Source organism: Vombatus ursinus, unplaced genomic scaffold, assembly GCF_900497805.2.
Source record: "Vombatus ursinus unplaced genomic scaffold, bare-nosed wombat genome assembly UNPS02014798.1, whole genome shotgun sequence".
Classification (NCBI taxonomy): domain Eukaryota; kingdom Metazoa; phylum Chordata; class Mammalia; order Diprotodontia; family Vombatidae; genus Vombatus; species Vombatus ursinus.
In genome coordinates, this window is record NW_020954576.1 from 83467962 (window position 1) to 83485357 (window position 17396).

Genomic DNA, 17396 nt, shown 5'->3' on the forward strand with positions numbered 1-17396 from the left:
ACTAAAAAAAAAAGAGAGAGAGAGAATAGCAATGCTTTGGCTAATGTGGTAATGTTTTGCATGAGTGCACATGTATAATCTGTATCAAATAGCTTGCCTTCTCAAGAAAGTGGAGGGAGAGAATTTGGAACTCAATTTGTGTGTGTGTGTGTGTGTGTGTGTGTGCATGTGTGTGTGTGTGTGTGTGTGGCAATTGGGGTTAAGTGATTTGCCCAGAGTCACACAGCTAGTAAGTTGTTATGTGTCTGAGGCCACAATTGAACTCAGGTCCTCCTGACTCTAGGGCCAGTGCTCTATCTACCGCGCCACCTAGCTGCCCTGAGCTCAACATTTTTTAAAAGAATGTTAACAATTTTTGTTTACATGTAAATGAGAAAAAAATAAAATAAAAACTAAATCAACATAAAAATTAATTAAAAAAAGAGAGAGAATAACAATGCTTCCAGTCCAGTACTCTCAGGCATCATCCTGGGAAGATGGGCAGTCTGTGAAGTGGCCTGGCAACAGCTCCTAAAGGTGCTTCAGCCACAGCTACTGAATATCCAGAAGAGAAAGTTCTTGCCACCAAAGTCCTTGGCACTATAGAATGGTTCAGAATCAGAAACTGATATGGTTTTATCAGTGGAAATGGCATTAAGGAAGAGGCATTAACATCTGCTTTGCCTCCACAGTCTAAGGACCCTGGGATCTTTCCATCTGACTTGCCGCTGAAACCTTTCATAAATGATGCCTCCCCCATTATAATGTAAGCTCTTTGAGAGCAAAGAGTGTCTTACTTTTCTATTTGTATCTCCAGAGCCTAATATAGTTCTTTGTACATAGTAAGTGCTTAATATATACTCTGCATTCATTCATTGATGGAAAGGGAAAAAAGCCTCAAAGCATGCTGATTGCAAACAGTTTTGTATTCAGAATTTGCCAGATGTTATTGGGATGTAAGCTTTATTTTGAGGCAAAATATACCAATAAAACCCTGTATACATATTTATTTAAAAAACTTTTTTTGGAGGCAATCAGGGTTAAGTGACTTGCCCATTGTCACACAGCTATTAAGTGTCACTTTTGAACTCAGGTCCTTTTGACTCCAGGGCCAGTGTTCTATTCATTGTGCCACCTAGCTGCCCCTACATATTCATACAAATTTATACAAATACATATGTATTGATTTATACATACATACTGTATAAATATATATGGCTATATTTGTATAATGTCTAATGAGATTTTCATGAGCAATCCAAGGATAATTTTTGAAAGCATGTGTGGTTAAAATTGACATAAGTGACATAAAAGTTTTATGAAAATAGTAACTTGAGACATAGCCACTATCTGCTAATCCAGAAGTACTTTGCTATTACAAAATGCTATATAATTCATGGAGTAAGTTGTCCCAATTTTTTTTCTGATGTTTACATTTGTTCACTGATTTTTCATTTATATCCAGCTCTCTGTGACCCCATTTGGGGTTTTCTTGGCAAAGATCCTGGAATGGTTTGCCATTTCCTTCTCTGGTTCATTTTACAGATGAGGAACTGAGACAAATAGAGTTAAGTGACTTGCCCAGGGTCACACAGCTAGTATGTGTCTGAGGCCAGATTTGAACCCATCACAATGAGTCTTTCTGATTCCAGGCCCAGCACTTCATCAAGGATGTAGAAAGTCCCTCTTTTTCTTTACTCAAACCCTAATGGAAGTTTCACCTGTTTCCCAAACCCCAGAGAGACCTACCACAACTAAATTCTTTACTAGTAGTAGCCCCACCCATTATCCTCTTCTGACAGAGACAATTTATTCTATAGCACTTCATGCTATCAAAGTGTTTCTGAATTAGCAGCCAGTGACTATGTCTCAGGTTACTATGTTTCCCTTCATTTAATGGAAAAACGCTAAGAGAGGTTCACCGGTATGTCAGTAGACTGGTTCTCAGGTAACACAAGTAAAATAGAAGTAGAGTTTTTGTATAACCAGGTATCTGAAGCTTAAACAATTTAGGCTTCATTGCCAGAGCCTGTTCTTTCTTTTGCCATAACAAGGCTTTTAAATCCCCACCTCCCCATCTTCTCTACGTTGTCCTAATGTGCCACTCTTAATTAACTATACTGGATGTAAAGCTAAACAGCTTAATATGATAGGCAGACCTGGTTCATCTGAATATTCAACGAAACTGAGACACCACCAGAAATGTGAGGAAAATTTTGCCCTTCGGACATATTTGTGAAGTCCCCTTACTCTGAATCATGGCAGCATACAGAAAAGAAGCATAATCTCTACTCCCTGAAATATTTTTTTCAACATTGGTAGTTTTCTTTTTAGGGTGTGTGTGTGTGGAAGGGAATCACCTGATTCTTGAAAAGTCTTGATAAAAGCACTGAAAACACAGTTATCAGTTATACCCACTTATCATGAAATATATGCCATAGGTAAACCAAAACAGCTGCTTAGAAGGCTCTACGAGAGGTGGAGTCCCGGCTCTGCCAGGACTTCATGAGCAGAGTGTTTAGGGGACAGTTTCTCTGCTGGGTTATTGATCCACTAACAAAGTTTGGGCTAGGAACTGCTGAATCCCAGCTACTCAGGACATCTGAAATGCTATCTGTAGATCCTGGACCGCTATAAAACAGAGGAGGAAGAGGAAAAAGGAGGAAGAGAAGGAACTATTCTCTTGGGATACAAATGTAAGACTATGGTGGTGATGGTGGTGAGTTCTGCTGTCTGGCCAGACTAGACTCCTTCTCCCAAGGAAATAAGGGACAAGGAGGCAGGAATAGGTGGAGTGACAGATGAGTCTTTAAGTATAGCCACCTGGCAGAGTCTTTATTGAGCTTGTTCCTGGTTGCCCGGGTAATTGGTCAATCGATCAATGAGCGTTTATTTATTAAACACCACTCTGGAATGTCAAGAATTGTGCTACTCTGCTGGGGATACAAAGAGAAAGAATGAAAAGAGTCCATGGCCTCATGAAGTTTGCATTGGTACATTTGGAACAAGCTTCCGTTCCTTGAGGCATTCTGAGTATAAAAACAGTCTCTATCATTGCGGTTGCTTAGGACTAGCCTACCGTCCTGAGTGGAGTCCATTTCCCGGGATTTCTGTGGGTGCTGCTTCCTCCTTCAGAGATCAGAACTGACAGCCGAGGTTTGGGGGTGACTGGTAAAGGGAATTATCCTATGTGTGGTGATCACAAGGTTTGTATGTTATCAAGAAATGTTCTAGCTAGATTTAAGTGGAATAATTTCTGTTCCTTGAGACGCAGAACTGGACCAACTCAGTGGGATCAAAGGAGATGTTTATAATTAAAAGATAGCACTAAGGAAGGGCACGCGTATAGAAGCCCAAAGTGTTGATAAATCACTTTCTGTGACATGAACAGAGAAACATGTACATTTGACATAGCTTGAGATTTTAAAAATCTGTTTAGGAAAATGACCAAATTTATTGGTAAAAGGATTCCTGTTAGCCCACATCTCACTTCAGCTCAGAGAACCTTTGCTTCTTTTCCTGGGCTCCCAAAGTATTCAATAATCAGGGATCAAGCAAGATTCTGACTAAAGTCAAATAAACCCTTTGGAAGGGCGTAGACATAAAAAGTACTCGATGTTGTCCCTGCCCTAGTCAGGTTTACAGTTTAGATGGGGATACACAATATGTATACATGAACTGACATAAGAACAATCATCACAAATTAGCATGCTGGTTGTGAGTACAAGTGTCCTCTTGCACTTAAGGGATTAAAAAATGAACAGAGCTCTAATTTCCCGATGATGTAGGTGCTACTTGGAAAGTGGCCTGTGAGGTGGCACAGTGGACAGAGTGCCAGGCCTGGAGTCAGGACGACTCATCTTCCTGAGTTCAAATCTGGCCTCAGACACTTACTAGCTATGTAACCCTGGACAAGTCATTTAACCCTATTTGTTTCAGTTTCTTCATCTGTAAAATGAGAAGGAAATGGGAAATCACTGCAATATCTCTGACAAGAAAACCCCTAACAGGGTCACAAAAAGCCAGACTCCACTGAAAACAAGTAAACAAGAAACACTTGGAAAGTATTTACTACTGGACTAGGGTTTGACTCTGTCTTGCTCTCCATTGAATTTTATAGTACTTAGAACTAGATGAGGGGGCAGCTAGGTGGCGCAGTGGATAAAGTTCTGGCCTTGGATTCAGGAGGACCTGAATTCAAATCCAGCCTCAGACACATAACACTTACTAGCTGTGTGACCCGGGGCGAGTCACTTAACCCCCCTTGCCCAACCAAAAAAAAAGACAAAAACCCAAGAAGAAAATAAAAGTCCATAGAACTAGATGAAGAATAAATCTTTTATTGACTTAGTAACTAATTTTTTGGGGAGAGTGAGTAGATGGTTAAGAGTAAGGTGGTTTTAAAAACAGAAAGACCCTGGAAAGAAACCATCATGAGAGGAGCTGGCAGTCTCCATCATGTCCCTCTCCTTAGCTTACTACACTGAGACTTAAGGGAATTTTCCCCTTGGATGAGATCTGGAACGTTCTCATTTGGTCGAGTTAAGATACCTCACTCCCGTTGGGAGACCTCCTTCACTATTATCTGGTATATATTCTCATACATATACTTTGACTTCTATTATGCTATTGATTTGGATAAATGAGTTTCTTTGCTTAAAAAAAAAAAGACGTAGGTAGTTTAACTGAAGTGGCTATTGTACATAAGTATGGAGTTCAATGGAACCCTAGAGAACTCCGATGGCATTTTAAAAGTGTTGTTGTTGAATTGGTATAATCTTTGAGTAGATGAAGGCCAGACCTGATACCATGATTTTCCTATTGCTCTCTTGAGACTCTTCAGCCTTTGGGGATAAAGTTTTTGCTTGGGCAAAAGTTATACGTATAAATTGAGTACAGAAATCCTTAGAGGATGCATTCACTTCCATTTAACAACTGGGAAAGGAACTGAAGGGATCAGAGTTTGGAGTGGATTTTATATACCTTCCTTCCCAGAGGGCTTTAAAAATCTCATGGTCCTCAGCTGAGAACCCAGGACTAAACTTTTAAGGCAGGGACTGGACAAAATGATCTACTGAGCTGTTATCTTTCACCTCCCAGCTGTGCTATCAATTAGCTTCATGACATTGTTCAGGTACTTGAAACTTCCTGAGTCTCAATATCCTTAGCTATACAATGAGGAAGTTGAATTAGGCAATCTCTGAAGTCCCTCTGACATTCAATGATCCTATAATCTAAGTAGAGTCCAAGAGCCCCATCAGAAATGATATCCTTCCCATTTCCCACCAAAAAGTTTTAGATGACTACCTCACCACTGTTCTTCATTATTTAAATCCCAATGATACAAAGGAGCTGCCCCTACTTTCTCCCATTATATCCCCTCTCCCTGGAGCCAGTTTGGATTCAGTCAAAGGGCCACACTTGAGGACCTAGAGGGTCATATGTGACCACGAGGCTGTAGGTTCCCCACTCCTGAAAAGGTCATAAATATTTCTCTGATTGTAACCTATAACTACCTGCTATTTGATAATGGGAACTGGAAAAACTTTTAGACCCTTTGATAGGTTATCAAGTACTTCCTGGGGTTCTGTTGCTGTAGCAACTGATGATCAAGAAAAGGAAGTACAAGGAACCCTGACTGCTGCTTCCTGTCTTGGACTGGATTCTGACACTTTTCCATATTTGTTAAGGTTCTCTAGGAAGTAAAGTCCACCATTGTCTTCTATTCATTGGTGCCATACTGTTTGCCATAGATATCCAAGCACTGCTTTTCGTCAGAGACCTCTGTTGACTGGGCCTCTTCATCAGCTTTCTTATCCTTCTCCTGGTAGGTAATGAAACAAAGAAAAAAGTTACTATGCAGCACTGGATTCCTCCTTGGGTTCCTGCCTCTCCGCTGAAGACTTTGTGAGTCAGTAATTTCTCAAATCCTTTCCCATCATCTCCCTTGCTTCCAATTATAATCTATTGCATATATCTCCATCTACCTCAATGGAAGAGGAAGAGGGAAAAGGTATTCATTTATCCATGGTGGTAAGAGGAACTGGGAGAAAAAAGTCTGACTATGGAAGATAAGAGAATTGTGGGGAAAGAGGGTGAACACTATTAAGATAAGCCAAAAAATTCTCCACACAGTCCTGCTGGTTTAGACCTGAATCAACCAAACTTCTATTTTAAGCCCCTGCATTATCTGTCAAGATGTTGCATACCTGATTTTGAGTTCTGTAGTATTCATTTAACAAATACTGATATTTGGGTTCATCAAGTCCAAACAAAGTGGCTAACTTTCCACCAAGGAAGTCGCATGCTATAAGAAAGCAGAACAAAAAACAGAAGAGTTGGCAGGATTCATAAGGAGGGAAGCTTTGAGTGTATGTGGCTGAGGATTTGAAACTGCATAGAAGAGATAAACCAGTTTCCAGAGAAGAATGCTTCTCTAGAAAGGACTCATATGGTTTAACTTTTCCTAATGCCATAGTCACTCCAGTGTGTTCTAGGGCTCAAAGGAACCTTCAGAGATCATGTGGTTCATCCCTTCCCCATTTAGGTTTTTTTATTTTTTTGGTTATACACGTACAATCGTGTTAAACATATTCCCGTATTGGTTATGTTGTGAAAGAAGAATCAGAACAAAAGAGAAAAATCATGAGAAAGAAAAAAACAAACAAAAAGTGAAAACAGTACTCCATTTAATTTTTAAAGAGGGAATGGAGGTGCAGCTAGCTGGCGCAGTGGATAGAAACCAGCCCTGGAGTCAGGAGGACCTGAGTTCAAATCCAGCCTCATCCTTTCCCATCATCTCCCTTGCTTCCAATTATAATCTATCCTATAGATCTCCATCTACCTCAATGGAAAAGGAAGTGGGGAAAGGTATTCATTTGTCCATGGTGGTAAGAGGAATTGAGACTGGACACTTACTAGCTGTGTGACCCTAGGCAAGTCACTTAACCCTATTACCTCAGTTTCCTCGTTTGTAAAATAGGCTGGAGAATGAAATGGCAAACCACTTCAGTATCTCATAGGGTCCCAAAGAATCAGACACGTCTGAACAACAAGCTGTGTGACCCTAGGCAACTCACTTTGCTACAGTTTCGTCATCTGTAAAATGAGAAGGTTGGAGCAGATGGCCTCCAAGGTCCCGAAGAGCAGGTGCCATTCTACATTGACACAAGGAGTTCCTCACCAGTAGCTCCCTACCTTAATGAAATGACAGATCCAGAAGGGGGAAAAAAGACGTTATGGATGTGAACAGTTAAATGACATCTAATAATAACGCAAATTTATGTAGCATTTGAAGGCTTACAAAGCACTTCCTATGCCTCAAAATTAAAGTTGCCTCACAAGCTTGTGAGGTAGGTGGTCAATTAATTATTATCCTCATTTTACTTATGACAAAACTGAGGCTTTGAGAGGCTACATAACCTGAAGATGGTCACATAGCTAGTAAATATCCGAGGCAGGATTCGAGCCCAGGTCTGTCTCCTGATTCCAAGTCCAGATCTCTTTTCATTACTCCATGGTACCTCAGATCAGATAGATATATCTTTTATTCAATAAACAGTCAATTATCAAACATTTCTTAATCATCCACTGAGTGCCAGACACTAGGGACACAGTTAAAAAAATGAAACAATCCGTCCTGTAAAGCAGCTTACAGTCTATATATTTATAGAATAATAATAATAAAAAAGATAAAAAAAATAGGTAACATTTATATGATGGCTACCATGTGCCAGGCACTATGCTAAATGCTTTACAGATATTATCTCATTTGGTACTCACAACATCCTTGGGAGGTAGCTACTCTTATTATTTCCATTTTACAAATGAGGAAATTGAAGTTAAGTGACTTCCTCAGGATCACACAGCCAGTAAGTATCTGAAGTTGGATTTGAACTCAGATCTTCCCGATTCTAGGCCCAGGCTCTATCAACCTAGCTACCAAAACAAAAAACAAAAAACAAACAAACAAAAAAAACCTTCCAGAGAAGAACATTCCTCCTTTTTACTCAGTTATCCATGCCAATGCTTAACAATACTCAGTATCAGGTAATTCTTCATATGTGTAACCTAACTCCTTCCTTGCAATCATAAGCCACTTTCTTCTCCCTCTGTTCTCAATCGGAGAACAGCAAGATAGGATTACTCACCCCTCTAATTGTTGATACGTTTAAGGCCCAAGGTTTAAATTAAGTGGAAAGCAAAATAAAAAGGGATTCTGGGAGTTTTCAATATGGAACAAGAATTTTAGGATTCCTAAAGAAAAATTTCACTCTGTAATTTTAGGATCAAAGCCTCTTCTAAATAGCATGAGGCTGGGGTGATCCTGGTAGCATTTTATACTGCAGGTGTTTTGTTTGCATAATTAGACTGTAGATTGCCATAGGTTATATACTTCCATTGCAAGATCTGTTACTGAGTGGTATCAGATATCTAAAGTGATATCTGACCAAACGTCAGAAGCTTAATAAATAAATGCAGACTGGACATTTTTAAATGAAAGTGAAAAATGTAAGTTTTATTTCACTTTCAAGATTTTCTAAGGAAATTCTGTCTGTCTCTCTCTTTGTCTCTCCCTCTCCACACACACACACACACACACACAAACACAAACACACTCACTCTTTCTCCCTCTCCTCTCCTTTCCTCTCCCCTCCCCCCCACATACCCGCAAACACATTCATACATACATTCTCATTCCTGTCTTTGTCTCTGTCTGTCTGTCTGTCTGTCTGTCTCTCTCTCTCTCTCTCTCTCTCTCACACACACACACACACACACACTCATTCTCTGTCATACACATATTCTCTCTCCTGTCTCTGTCTTTGTCTCTATCTCTGTCTTTGTCTCTATCTCTGTCTGTCTCTCTCAGACACACACACACACACACACACACACACACACACACATTCTCTCTCCTGTCTCTGTCTCTGTCTGTCCGTCTGTCTCTCCTCCTCTTTTCTCTTCTCTTGCTCTCTCTCAATCTTCCTCCCCCAACCCCACCCTTCATGTTTTGAAGACATATCCAACTGAAGCTTACTGATTCTGATCATTTTTAGAGGAAAACAACTCAAAGTAATGATCAAGTTATTGGTTATTCTAAGTCACAATTTGGTCCGTGTCAAAAAGAGAAATCGTCATCTTGAAGAGCTAAAATGAAGGCACTTACTGGAAAATGTAGCGCTTGTCATTCGTACAGCCCAAAATCGCAAGTATGGCCCCCATGGAAGTTTAGACTGAAAACCGACAAACAAATGAAGTTGTGACAATGATTAATAGAAAAGCCCAAGGATTTCAGAGAACTGTTTCTTGTAGAGATTTCAAAATGCTATACCACACTAACTAAAAAACATGTAGCAAACTCAGGTGTACTTAATCTTTACTCTCTCCTATGTCCTAGTGCCTTTCTATAACCAGGGGTACTTCATAGTGAACTGCTTTCACTTATCATTTTACAGATAAGGTATCTGTACACGATTAAATGATTTTGCTCAAAGACACAGAAATGGATCTAGGCGATAGAGATTTTTGTAGTACAATCCCACTCATTTTATTTTTAGATGTTTCTCTGATACTTTGAAAAAAATAGCTTTAATATCACCCCTACCTCACAACAGAATGCTCTATTCACTAGGCAGGGATTAACTTTTTGTATGTTAAGCACCCCTTTGTGGTCTGGTGAAGCTGGTGGACCTCTTCTCAGAATAATATTTTTAAATTATTGAAGGAAATGATACATTTCAGTTAGAGCTTAGCAAAAATAAAGATGTCATTTATTACCATTCAGATTCACAGATCCCCTGAAATCTATTCCATGGATCCCAGATTAAAAGCCCATACTTGAGAGAAAAGTCTTGTGTGAGCTGTTCTGGTGTATGGTAAGTCAAGCGAGAACCAAGTTCAAATCCTGCCTTTCACACTTATAAACAATGTGGTGAGGGACAAGTTACTTTCTGAACTTTCGTTTCCTAATCTATAAAATGGGTATAATACTGCTTACCTCGAAGAGTTGTGAGGATCAAGAAGCAATTTACAACCTATATAATGTGCTCTCAAAAATCAGATATTCTCATTAGAATTCTTTTCCAGCTAATAGTTTGGCAAATGGCTACTGTCCCTTTACCTATCAGCCATATGGATATACTGGACTTACAGTAGCAAGTGTTGGAGTATTCTTTAATTCTTCTTTCTCATCATCTTCTTCTTCTGTGCTATATTCATCTATAGTGTCTCCATTTGCAAAGTGGATTATCCTTTTGGGGATAATTCTTTTGGTAGTTTCTCTCTTCTCCAGTCCTGACTTTGGGAAACTATCGTCCTTCCCCATAAAAGAAACAACAACAAACAATAACAACAACAATAACAATGACAACAACAAGAGATAGAGTGAATAGATGAAAGGATCTTGTTAAGTTTATCTACCCAGAACAAGGATAAGGGGTGTTTAGCTCAGTGCTGTGTAACCAGCAGGTTCTTCATAAATATCAATGAAAGATAAGTCCAACCAGAAGAAGGCTGAAGACAAGCATTACTTGATTGTGTTGTATGGTTTCATCAATTCCAAAGAGAGTCAAGTCCAGGTTTGCTACAGAAAGGAAGAGTCAGAATAAGTGGTCAATCTGGGCCACCCAAGTAATCCTTTAAGGGCCCCTTCTTCCTTTCATTAATTTCAAAACAAATCTCCAATGAAGAGTGGTCTCTTCTCTTTGTAGCCACTAAACCTTGCAGATTGCTTACGTGATACCTACACCAATGGTAGCAAATAATGTATCACAAGTTTTAGGACTACATGGACACCACACAATCGATTCCATTCAAATGAAATCATATTTATATAGTGCTTAGCACAGTGCCTGACACATAGTAGGTGCTTAATAAAGTCTTGTGTCCATCCCCCACTTCATGATGAATTAAGTCGTATTCCTTTTGTGGCACTGAGTTTATGCCATTTTCACAACAGTCTTTGTAAAAAGCTTAACAAAGCCTGAAATTCTCTCTTTCTGTCTCTCCTACTCCCTCTCCCTTTTCTCTCTTTCTGTCTCCTTTCTCTCTCTTTCTGTCTGTCTGTCTCTCTCCTCCTCCCTTTTCTCTCTCTGTCTATCCCCTTTTCTCTTTCTGTCTGTCTCTGTCTCTCTTTTCCCTCACTTTCCTGTATCTATCCCCTTCTCTTCTCTTCTCTTCTCTCTCTCTCTCTCTCTCTCTCTCTCTCTCTCTCTCTCTCTCTCTCTCTCTCTCTCTCTCTCTCACTGGAGCCAGCTTAAACTGGCTTGGGCCAATTTTGAAATGTTCGTTGTGAGCATTTACACCTCAAACTACAAATCAGGTCTTGATTTATTGTTTTATTGATTTCTAGACTTAAGAAAGTGATTAAAAAAAGCAATGTTAATAATCCATATCAAACTTAAAAATATGTTGTAGGTACGTATTTTTCCTGGTGAGCTGGTTCTTAAATATTTAGCAACACACAATTACATACCTCCCCTAGTCCTGAAGTTCCTTTAACATTGTTACAATGAGAACATACAAGATATTTTCTACCTTATCCCACTGGGCATCAAAGTATCATAAAACTGATGGAAGAAATTTGAGCAGGAGTTTGTATGTATGTGTGTTGTGGGGAACAGTGGGAATTGGCCTATAATTTTTATCACAGAAAGCCAAACAGCCTCAAATTTTAAAAAATTTACTTTGATGACATTTAGCACTCACGCTATGCAAAGTATATTAGCTTCCATTTGCTCCATTCTTAAAAAATATGCAAAGTATAACACTGATTAATAATAAACATTGCATTTTGATGATGCTTTATAATTTCTGAGCTATGTTATTATTATTACTATCTCATTAATTCAACAATTCCATTATGTAGGCAAGGGATTATTTCCCCCATTATGTAGCTAAACCTCAGTTTCTCTTCAGTCTTAGATAGGTTGTGACTTGTTCAAAGTCACAAAGTCAGAAAATGGAAGAAAAAGGTCCAAAACTCAGGTCCTTTATTTCCACTTCCTGTGCTCTGCCATCAAATTCATTAGCTATTACTTGAAGCTTTGTCATCTATAATTTGATAAGCATGCCATCTATTCATTTATCCAAGTCACCGATAAAAATGAGAAAACAGCACAGAAATTTATCTACTATACCTTAATAAAGTCACTATAGGACTTGTTGGTTTTTAAAAAGTACCACAAACTCTTTAAAAGCAACTCACCTGCAATATATCTTTGGCATTTTCCATTTTTTCACCAAGTCATGTTTAGTACTGAAGGCTATAACACTTTGGAGCTGGACCTTGCTTTTGGAGTAAATGACATGAAATAAACTAGACCCAGGCTATGTTGTATGATTAGTTGTGCTCTGACGTGGAACTTTTTCCTTCTCATGCATGCATTATTAAAAGGCAGGATCTGTTTGAGTTATAGGCAGGTCTTCTGCTATTTAAACAGTCAACATTCCTTTATTTCCCCTGTTTAAATATTCAACTTTTCTTTTTTTTTTTTTTCCTTTCCCTATCAGTTAGCTAGGGGTAATTGGAACCAAAAGAGGCTTGGAAAAGGATATGGTAATGTTGAAAGTTAAAACTTTCAAGGTAACTCTTCTATTACCCTTATTATCCTATAAGATAGATACTCCAAGTCAAAGAACATTTAAAGGCACAAAAGGTCTGAGTTAAGATTGAAATTCTAAAGTTCCAGTGCAGTCAGTGTATGTTTCCCAAGGCCACTTCTAAGACAGTTTTATTATATCAAACCATTCACATCTAACAATTATAACTACTTCTAGGTCCAAAGGGCTGGGGCACTGTGCCCTCTCTCTCTCTCTCTCTCTCTCTGTCTCTCTACTAAGGGACCTGTCTGTCTCACTTCTGAATACCTGCATATGGTATAGGATATTGTCCGTAACTTACCAGATTCAGTTCTGGAGGAGCCTGGCTCTAATAAGAGGATTTACACTCCTTTTCTCATTCTCTTTGACTCTTTACACTCCCTCCCTGGCACCCTAGGGAAAATTACTTGTACTTTAGGTTTGGCTTATGTCTAGGTTTTCTCCACAGTAAAGGGGAAAATTTAGACAAGCAGCCAGAACATAACTACTGTTATATTCTCCTGGGAGGTTAAGACGTAAAACTGTCAGCTCATAAAGCATTTTGCAGGACTGCAAAATAAACCGGTATTTCCTAGTTCACATTGGTTCTGCATGTTCCAAACAACCTCCTCTAGGTCTGTGTCTTCTGGAAAGTGAGGCCAGGGATTATTCCCCTGTCATTGGTATCCTCCTTAATGCAGAAAATCCTTCTGTAATGAGTCAACTTTGATTAAGGGACCTAGGATCTTTGAGATGCCTCAAAGGGGGCAGTTGTCACATTGGGGTTGGTGTCGAGGAGGTTGAAAGCAAGAAAAAAGGTAGCATCATTTTTATCCCCAGTCTTTCAGATATCGACTCAAGTAGTCTTGATACAATCTAAAAATGGGAAGAGAGAGTCACTGTCTTTTGAAAACCCACTGAGTCAGTAGCTTTTCTTGCTTAGTGGATAGTAAGGTGGGTTCATCATTCCAAAATGTCCAAGTTCTGAAAGTGGCTAGGATGCAGGATAAATTTACTCCAATCCAATCCCTATAACACATGTATTTCCAGTCCTGATAATAAAACTATTATCATATTATTAAAGATAGTGCAAAGTAATACCATCTGTTGGTTGAGGAAAAACTGCCACTGGAAAACCAAGTCATTTTTTAGTTCTTAATGGGGAAAAAAGAATGTGTAAGTTTATTGTTGTTTAAAAATTAAATTAAGGGATTTGTAGGGATTATAAAGGAATGAGGGAGTCTCATAACTAGTTTATATTTAAACTATGTTGAATGTTCTTCTGCCACCTAATGGGCCACTTGGGAATATACCAGAGCACAACTGCTACATTTTAGTAAGCTATGCAGTACAAGCAATTGATTGTATAAGCAAGTTCTTACTATGAGAATTACCCATGTGTCATGTGATTTACATGTTTCTCCAAAAAACTCCTGCACTTGTTACCATTTGCCAAACCATTATGGGGTTTGAAAATTTAACATTATTGCTTTTAAAATGGTCTTAGGGACCTTTCAAAAATTATTTATTTTTAGTTTTCAACATTCATTTCCACAAGATTTTGAATTCCAAATTTTCTCCTCATCTCGCCCCTCCCCCATCCCATTCTGAATACCCCTTCCCCTAATATGCCCTCCCTTCTATCACTGCCCCCCCTTTCTCTTATCTTCTTTCCCTTCTATTTTCCTGTAGAGCAGAATAGATTTCCATACCCCATTGCCTTTATATCTCATTTTCCAGTTGCATGTGAAAACAATTTGTTTTTAAAGGTTTGGGCTCCAAATCTCTCCCTTTCTCCCTCTCCACCCACCCTCATTGAGATAGTAAGCAACTCGATACAGGTTATACATGTGTAATCATGCAAAACACTTACATAGCAGTCATTTTGTGAAAACTATATTTCCCTTCATCCTATGTATTTTATTCTATTCTCTCTTTTGACCCTGTCCCTCCTCAGAAGTGTTTTCTTCTGGTCACCCCCTCCCCCAATCTGCCCTCCCTTCTATCATCCCCCTCCTCTCTTATACCCTTCCCCACTATTTTCCTGAAGGGTAAAATTGATTTCCATACCCAATTGAGTGTGTATGTTATTCCCTCCTTAAGCCAAATTCGATGGGAATAAGATTCACTCATTCTCTCTCTCCTTCCCCCGTTTCTCTTCCACTGTAAAAGCTTTTTCTTATCTGTTTTATGTGAGATGATTTACCCCATTCTACTTCTCCCTTTCTCCTTCTCCCAGTATAATCCTCTCTCACCCCTTAATTTTATTTTTTAGATATCATCCCTTCATCTTCAACTCACCCTGTGTCCTCTATCTTATCTATTTATCTATCTGTCTATCTATCTATCTATTTCTTTCCTTAGGGACCTTTTGAAAATAGTACATCCAGTAGCTAGATGTGGACAGGAGACTAAACATCATTCTCTGGGTTGCTTTGGGATGTGCTTTTAGGCTAAATTTTGCGTTCACCTCCACAATGAGTGTCTTAAGGGTCTCCAGACAATATATTCTCTTTATTTGATATCTTCCAAGTGACTAATTTAAATAGGTATTTCTTTCATTAGGGAGGTTATCAATTTAGTAAGTTTCATGGTTAATCCATAGAGTAGTTGTTCATTGGATCTATGACCTTATCAATATAGCTATTCTCTCCTCTGGTACAGCTCTGAACCCATCCATCTTATAGGCATCCATCTTATAGGGCCTCTTTTGAATGTTTAGCCTATGGACTGAAAGCCTTTCCCTAGGTTTTTATTTTTATTTTTATATCTCATAGGGATCAGAGTAATACTTTGCTATCTATTTGTCTGTGACATGGTCAACAGACTGCCAGACTTAGAGTTAGGAAGACTGGGTTTCAGATCCTACTTCTAACACCAGCTGTGTTAATAAGAAAAAGTCATTTAAACTCTCTGGGCCTCAGTTTCCTCATCTGTAGAATGAGGGGAATTGGATAAGCTGGCTTCTGAGACTCCTTTAAGTTCCAAATCTATGATCCTATATGTGAAGGACTTTATCACCTTCTCTACTTAGTTTTTTTCCTACATGACCAATTTCATTTCCTTCTCCAATTATAAATTTCTTTAATGTTATGCATTATGCTACTTCGTGAGTTCAGGTCATTGTTGGAGATATATATATATATATATATATATATATATATATATATATGATACACATATGTATGTGTATATGTGTGTGTACGTGTGTGTGTGTGTGTGTGTGTGTGTGGAGAGAGAGAGAGAAAGAGAGAGAGAGAGAGAGAGAGAGAGAGTTAGCTATTACTATAAAACAACAAGTTTTGTGTGCTCACCAAAGGAATTTGTTTATCGTGGAAGTTGTCCAGTGCAGGATGCAGATGGAAAACACATGTCCAAGAAGTGATGATTTCATTCAAATAGTCCAATTTGCAGATTGCACAAAATCCCAGAATATTACAAGGCCTCAATGAGATCTATGATTACTCAAGAGAAATGTCTAAGAGAATAACAATCTCTATCAGATTTCAATCCATGAAACAGAGGTAAATGGGCCTTTACCTTGAACACTTCCAGTGCTCTTTAAGTCACATGCAACCTTGAATGTAAAGAGATTATGGCATTACAGGATTCACATCATCACCAGGAGAAAATTTTGTGTTAAAAAGATGGACTTTTGTCCTTGAGATTGTTAGAATCATTGACACAATTTCCCAAATGTAATCCTTCTTGCTTTCTCTTAGTTGAATTCTGTGCCCAACTCATTGCCTCTTAACAGGGCCTATCCCAGATTCACATACTGATGTAGTAACTGAACGAATTGGCCATTAAACTGCCTACCTCGGAATATACAAAAGACATTTTTCATTCATTTAATTCATACAATTTTACGGGTTGAAATCTGATGGAGATTGTTACTTTCCTTTATTGAATATTGAACATTTGTGCCTTCTGAGCCCTAAGGTGCTTCTCTCTTTCTCAGCATTTATGTCTGCCAGTTTTTCTTCTTCTTCTTCTTCTTTTTTTTTTTTTTTGGCTAGGCAATGGGGTTAAGTGACTTGCCCAGGATCACATAGCTAGTAAATGTTATGTATCTGAGGCTGGATTTGAACTCAGGTCCTCCTGACTCCAGGGCCAGTGCTCTATCCACTGTGCCTCCTAGCTGCCCCTGCCAGTTCTTTTAATACCCTTGAATGTAGTTTATTTGGAACTAGTGACTTGAACTTGGGAACAGCAAAGAGATGACATGGGCTGGGACATAAAATGCATGAAAGGGAGTAATCAATCAATCAATCAATAAACATTTATCAAGCTCCTACTGTGGGCTAGGCATATGAAATTAGTCTGGAAAAGTAGATTAATGTTAGATTGTGGAGAGTTTTAAATGCTAAAATACTTTCATTTTGACAGTGACAATTGTTGTTCAGTTGTGTCTGACTCTTTGTGACCCCATTTGGGGTTTTCTTGGCAAAGATATTGGAGTGGTTTCCCATTTCCTTCTCCAGCTCATTTTACAGATGAGGAAACTGAGGCAAACAGGGTTGACTTACCCAGGGTCACACTTCTAATAAGTGTCTGAGGCCAGATTTGAACTCATGAAGTCGAATCTTCCTGACTTTGGTCTCAACACTATCCACTGTCTCACCTAGCAGCCCCTCAATAGGAAGCTACAAAAGAAGGTGATATGGTCAGAACTATATTTTTAGGCACATTAATTTTGCAGCTGGGTGCATGGATTTGAGAGGGGATTACTTGGAAGCAGGAAAACCAGTAAGGGGGAATTGTTTCATCCTTTGTATTAGTATACACAGCACAATACCTGGCACATAGTAGGTACTTAAAAGATATTTGATTGA

At 38.8% G+C, this 17396-nt stretch overlaps 1 protein-coding gene across 1 annotated transcript; it reads right to left on the bottom strand.

Moving 5' to 3' along the window:
- Window positions 1-5473: 5473 nt before the first annotated feature.
- LOC114049603 (protein FAM177B-like) lies at window positions 5474-12293 on the bottom strand. Its single transcript, XM_027870862.1, has 5 exons — window positions 12188-12293; window positions 10133-10297; window positions 9149-9215; window positions 6189-6286; window positions 5474-5803 (listed from the first exon to the last, which is right to left on the bottom strand). Exons 1-5 carry the CDS (start codon window positions 12212-12214, stop codon window positions 5702-5704), a joined length of 459 nt encoding a protein of 152 aa, XP_027726663.1. The 5' UTR covers window positions 12215-12293; the 3' UTR covers window positions 5474-5701.
- Between the last annotated feature and the right edge of the window lie 5103 nt (window positions 12294-17396).